Source organism: Pyricularia pennisetigena, chromosome 5 (assembly GCF_004337985.1).
Source record: "Pyricularia pennisetigena strain Br36 chromosome 5, whole genome shotgun sequence".
NCBI classification, from domain to species: domain Eukaryota; kingdom Fungi; phylum Ascomycota; class Sordariomycetes; order Magnaporthales; family Pyriculariaceae; genus Pyricularia; species Pyricularia pennisetigena.
The window spans coordinates 1,943,371-1,949,370 of record NC_043743.1 but is presented as its reverse complement, the minus strand read 5'-3'; the positions used below and the strand labels follow the sequence as shown (position 1 = coordinate 1,949,370).

The window sequence follows — 6,000 nt, the reverse complement described above, 5'->3', positions numbered from 1 at the left end:
AATTATACCGTTATTCAATTGGTTGCGCGTATAAAAAATGCAGTTAACTGCATTTAACGTGCGGTCGCAAAGCTTTTATAAGGCCTGTTTTTAACACAATATATATACCCGTTATAAACGGCGAAATGTGACAAGTTATCCTCAGACTAGAACGAGCGCGTTCTTTCCGGCCAGTGCAAATGGTCCAAAAGCCATGGGGCTAAAAGGTATATGGAGCGCTCGGTCCCCACTGCGAAACAGGGGGGCTTAGTCTAAGCACTGAAACTAGTGCGGACCCCTATTTCGATATTGGAGAGTATATAAGGGAGATAAAGCAAAGTTTCCCCCACCAATAAATCGAAACTATTAATCCCAAAATTTAGTGAATAATTTAGTGTATTTAAACCCTGTAATTGCGGGCATTTATAGCGCAACTAGCACCACGCCGCACTTAGGCTAATGCCTAAACCCCTGTTCATAACCCATATTATTAACATTTTATGTTGCAGGAGTTGCGACTTAACGGTTAGCGAATGGCGTTAATTACCCTATACCGGGTTTAACACCCAAACTGGACCTACGAGTCAGCTACGCTATATCGGGTTGAAATTTTTACCAAATTAGCAAATTAGTGCGAATTTAGAAATGGTTTATATGGCGATAAAATTGTTTTTTTTAAAACCTATGCAAAATAATTTTTCGGAAATCATGTGCGGCACCGGAACGCTTTCTGGGGTGCGGACCCCCATTTCGATGTCGGAGGGTATATAAGGGAGATAAAGCAAAATCTTCCTCACCAATTAATTTAAGTTATTAATCCCAAAATTAGTGTACCATTTAAATGCATTTAGTGTATTTAATCCCTGTAATTACAGGTCTTTATAGCGCAACTAGCACCACGCCGCACCTAAGCTAATGCTTAAACCCCTGTTAGCAACCCATATTGGTAACAGATTATATATTAATTATAGTGGATCCATTATATGGAAAATAACGCATTTATTTCACGGGTAGAATGACTGTGTCTGCACAAAAAAACGACAAAAATTCAAATATTGCAACGCAGGTTACCCTATATTTGTACGATTTGTATTTATTTTTTATTTAAATATTTGATTACACACAGTGGCTATACTGCTTCTGCGTATGCAGTATATACAGTGCGAATACAATACAAATACCCGCCATAAACGGCGGAATGCGACAAATTGTCCTTAGATAGAACGACCGCGATTTTTTCGGCCAATTACATTGACCGAAAAACCATGTGTTTAAAAGGTATTTGGAATATTTGTTCCCCACTGCGAAGTAAAGGGGTCTAGTCTAAGCACTAAAACTACCCTAAAACTAGAAGGCCAAGTAATTTCCGACGGATTTCCAGTTTTCCTGGCAAAGTTTCTTGCAATCAGCAGCGGTTGGCTTATCGATGGGTGTGTGATACACAACGCTATATTTCATACAATGCCTTTCACATTCCTTAAACGAATTAAATCTTGTACTATCCCTAACGTGAACCCTTTTCCGGTCGTCGACCCAGATTTTAATATCATCATAATGATACCATATACGTGGCCAGGCTTCATAATAATCAAGCAATTTGGGCCAAGGAAAACGTTCAGGATAACGATGTTCGAGCTTTTTATTTTTCGGGATATAGCTCGCATCCCTCCAGCCGGCAATAATGCCGGGGGCAAAAAATATAGCGAAAAGATTTTGGGTCCGCATTTTGTTGGGATATTATTATAGAAGCGTGAATAGGTTTTGTAAAACGAGTGAAAAAATTGCAAAATAAAAGCCCCAGCGAATGTGGACAATGCGGCGTGGAAGTGGGAATTTTCCACGATTGGTAAAATACGTATTGATATTTATAATATACCAACACCAATATAGTTTTAATTATAAAACAATTTATAACAAATTCTGCCCAATTTATTTTCAGAATAGGTGTTAATTTTAGATAAATCGCAACCCTTTAATTATAAAACCCATTTAATTAAATTAAACGTCCAAGGGACATTCGTGAATGCAAGTTTTAATAAACCTTTATTTAGAAAGAAATGCTAATTGCTGGGTTAATTGAATTAAATGTTTTAAATTGTTTTAATGCTTAGACTAAAAACCTAGCTTCAGGGTTTATCCCTAAAACCCAGAGCTCCACAATTAGTCTGTTTCGCTCCGCTTCGCTCCACTCCGTGGCTCAATGGCGGCTTTGCAATGTACCTGTGGGTCCTTCCAAAAAACGCTCTGGCTCAGGTTTGAGGATAATTTGTCGATTATCGCCGCTTATGGCGGTATTTTCAGCATTTTGGCTACCAATACTCCGCAATAAAGATAAAATAAAAATCATAAAAATAAGCAGTTTGCACGTTAAAGATAGCATTTGATACCATTACTAACAGGGATTTAATTTATATCTCTATTTGTTATAACGGCCAAATTGGGTACCACCTGCCTCTAATCCGCTTATGGCGGTACTATTTTTTCGACTTTGTTTCATATTATTTTTGTTTTTCAACCGAATTTCGAAGATTTTGCACGTGAGGGTGATATACGTATATATACCGCTATACCAAGCTTCTGTGTATATACCGTATTATATAAGCAGTTAAATAAGCTGCTAGGCAAAGTATATATATATATATATATATATATATATATATATATATATATATATATATGAATATATATATATATTTGTATATAATTTACAATCGAAACACTTTGATATTTTACTAATTTTGACGATAATAGAACCATAATTGAAGGGATTAGATGACGTATATGAGCAAACGTCCAAGTGAAATCTGCCTCATAATATCTGCTTTTATAAAGTTTGTATTTAAAAAAATAGTAGGCTTGTATTATTCTTTTATCCTTTACTTTATATAATAGAATAAAATTTGTAAACAACGAGTTAAACAGTGTTTGGATTTGATAATATATAATAACTGCTATTTAAGAACCTTTTTTCACTCACAAACAATTGGGCCAATTATGAGGTTTTCTATTAAAATATATATTCAAATACAAATATTAATAAAACTTTTTTCCAAAGGTCATTGAATATACTTTCCACCATTACGTTAATACAAGCAATTGCTTTAAAATTTAATCATATATTTATCTCAACTACTAAGAATTTAATCGATAGATTAAATTCAATAATATATACTAAAAAGCTAAATAGTACAGTTAGTATTCTAATATTAATGTAGTCAAAAACGCTATAACAACGGCTTTTAGGCCAAAAAATGTAAAAAGCCCAGATATTGCCACGCTAGTTACCTTATATTTTTACGATATATATAATTTCTTATTCGAATGTTTCACTGCATACAGTGATTATACTGTTATTTCTGCGTAGACAGTGCATGCCCAGGGCGAATAGAGTACAAATTCCAGCTATAAAGGGCGAAATGCGACAAATTATCCATAGACTAAAACGAGCGCGATTTCTTCGGCCAATGCAATTGGTCGAAAGGCTATGTGGCTAAAAGGTATATGGAGCGCTCGGTCCCCGTTGCAAAACAAAAGGATTTAGTTTAAATATTTAAACTAGGTATTTTCGTAGATTTAATATTTAAACTAAACCCCTCCATTTCGCAATAAAAACTGAACGTTTTATGTACCTTTTAGCCATATGGTTTTTCGACCAATTATTTTGGCCGAAAAGATCGCGGTCGTTTTAGTCTGAGGACAGTTTGTCTTATTTCATCGTTTATAGGGGGTATATACACTGTATTTGCACTGTGAATACTTGGTATATGCAATTATAATAGTATAACCACTGTGCACAATTAAATATTCAATTAAGAAATAAATGAAAGTCGTTAGAATATAAGATAACCTGCCTTACAGAGCTTCAATTTCTGTGGTTCTTTGAGCGCAAGAAGCGTCCGTTTACCTGTTTTAATGGATTTAATCTTCAAATATTAAAAACAATTTGCAATTCATAATTATATTTATTCATTATTTTCAATAAACATACATCTTATTGAAATGCTGATATAGCAAATGATGTAATTGTTTGCCAGCTTAACGCAGCAAAGTGCAGGCAATTATCTCAAGAAATGAATTCTTTCTTAACATTTATATGTTTATTAACAATTTATCAAGAAATCAGATAATTTGACCAGCCATGAGTCAAATTAATAAAAACCTCAGTATATCCATTTGTGTATAGTATTATACTTAGATGTAGGTCAACTTTTTTCACACAATTTATTCAAGTTAATAAAGCAGAAAATAAAGAAATACCATAAATTTACCAATTTTTTGTATAAAATAATAATAACAGCAGATATCATCAATCGGGTTTCACGTGAGCGCTGGTTTTTACACGCTAGCTAATCCCTGAAAGCTTTGCTCTACTATGTTTCAGATTAGTACAAATATAAAAGCGTTTCGATTATAAATTACATATTAATTGTAAATATTTTACCGATGCGTTTATTTAACCGCTTGTATAATCTAATATATAAAAAGAAATCCGAATTAGACTTATACGTATACCATCCTTTACGTGGAACATTTTCAATTTGGTTAAAAATTGAAAATAATATTAAAAGAAATTAGAAATCGACAAAAAGTCGAAATATTAGTACCGCCATCAACGGACTAATGGCGGGGGTCAGCGAATTCGCCCGATTATACATATAAAAACTGTTAATTATATGCGTTATTTAGCATGTAATGGGTCCACTCTTATTTGTTTATAAGCCACAATAGATAGTGCCGAAGTGGGGCTGTTGGGGCTGTCGGATTTTCTGTTATATTTTGTGTGTGTGGTGCAGGAATTGCGATTCAAAATCAGCGAGTCGGGTTTTACCCTGTACCGGGTTTTAAACCCACCCTGCACTTACGAGTCAGCTACCCTGTATTTGGTTGAAATTTTCACCAAATTAGCAAATTAGTGCGAACCCAGAAATGGTTTGTATGGAAATGAGGGTGTTTTTTCAACAACGCATACAAAATAATTTTTCGGAAAATCGTGTGCGGTACCGGAACGTTTTCTGGCGTGCGGACCCCCATTTCGATGTCGGAAAATATGTAAGGGAGATAAAGCAAAGTTTCCCCCACCAATAAATTAAATTTATTAATTTAAAAATTAATAAACAATATAATGCATTTAAACCCTGTAATTACAGGTTTTTTACAACGCAATTAACATTACGCCGCATTTAAGTTAATGCTTAATCCCCTGTTAGCAACCCATATTATTAACAAGTTACAAGCCCGGAGAGGTTTTAGCTTATGCATTAAAGTGCATTTTACATCGTTGGAAAACCTGAAATTTAGGCTTTATTTTGGTTATTATCGCATCCTTACAACACGTATATTGACGAAAATATTGCTGTTTTTTATGCAAAAATGTTGGTTTTAGGCGCTAATTCAGCACCTAAGCCCCCTATATTTGCAATGGGGATCGTTAAAAATTAGCGTTCGATTTAGGCCCTTTCAAATACTGCAGCGATCGCTTGTATTGTAAATCCAAAATTTTTGGTGTGGTTTTTGTGGATTATGCACGCCATTATAATTAGCTTAAATTTTTAATAGGGTTTACGTTAGCGAATTAGGGCCAAAAACCCCTGTATTCGTTCGCTTATAACCCATTAAATCCTAATGCGTTTAATAGGGTTTTTAATAGCCCACAAACCCATTAACGGAATTACGTTAATAGTTAATTTACCCTGCACGATACCCTGCAATCTACCCTGCACCGATTTAACGAATTAAATTCGTTACGTGCACCTGAATTGGTACAAATACCAAAGCACCAATTAATTGGGGATTTCAGGGATTCCAACCCTGTATTTTAATGGATTTTAACCATTGAAAATAGCAATAAACCCTGTAATTGGCAATTATAAACCTATACCCGTTACAAGGCAAACGGTATAACAAATCCTAAATTAAATAGGGTATTTACCCTTAAACAATTAGGTTAATTAATTAAAATTATAAATTAGCGAATTGCAATTATAATTTAAATTAGCCTATAATGGAAAACAGCTTTATATC

The 6,000-nt window shown here is 34.2% G+C and overlaps 1 protein-coding gene across 1 annotated transcript; it reads right to left on the bottom strand.

Annotated features, from left to right (window-relative positions):
- Window positions 1–1,326: 1,326 nt before the first annotated feature.
- PpBr36_08531 (uncharacterized protein) lies at window positions 1,327–1,704 on the bottom strand (the record flags this gene model as incomplete). Its single annotated transcript, XM_029895660.1, has 1 exon — window positions 1,327–1,704. One exon carries the CDS (start codon window positions 1,702–1,704, stop codon window positions 1,327–1,329), a length of 378 nt encoding a protein of 125 aa, XP_029747192.1.
- Between the last annotated feature and the right edge of the window lie 4,296 nt (window positions 1,705–6,000).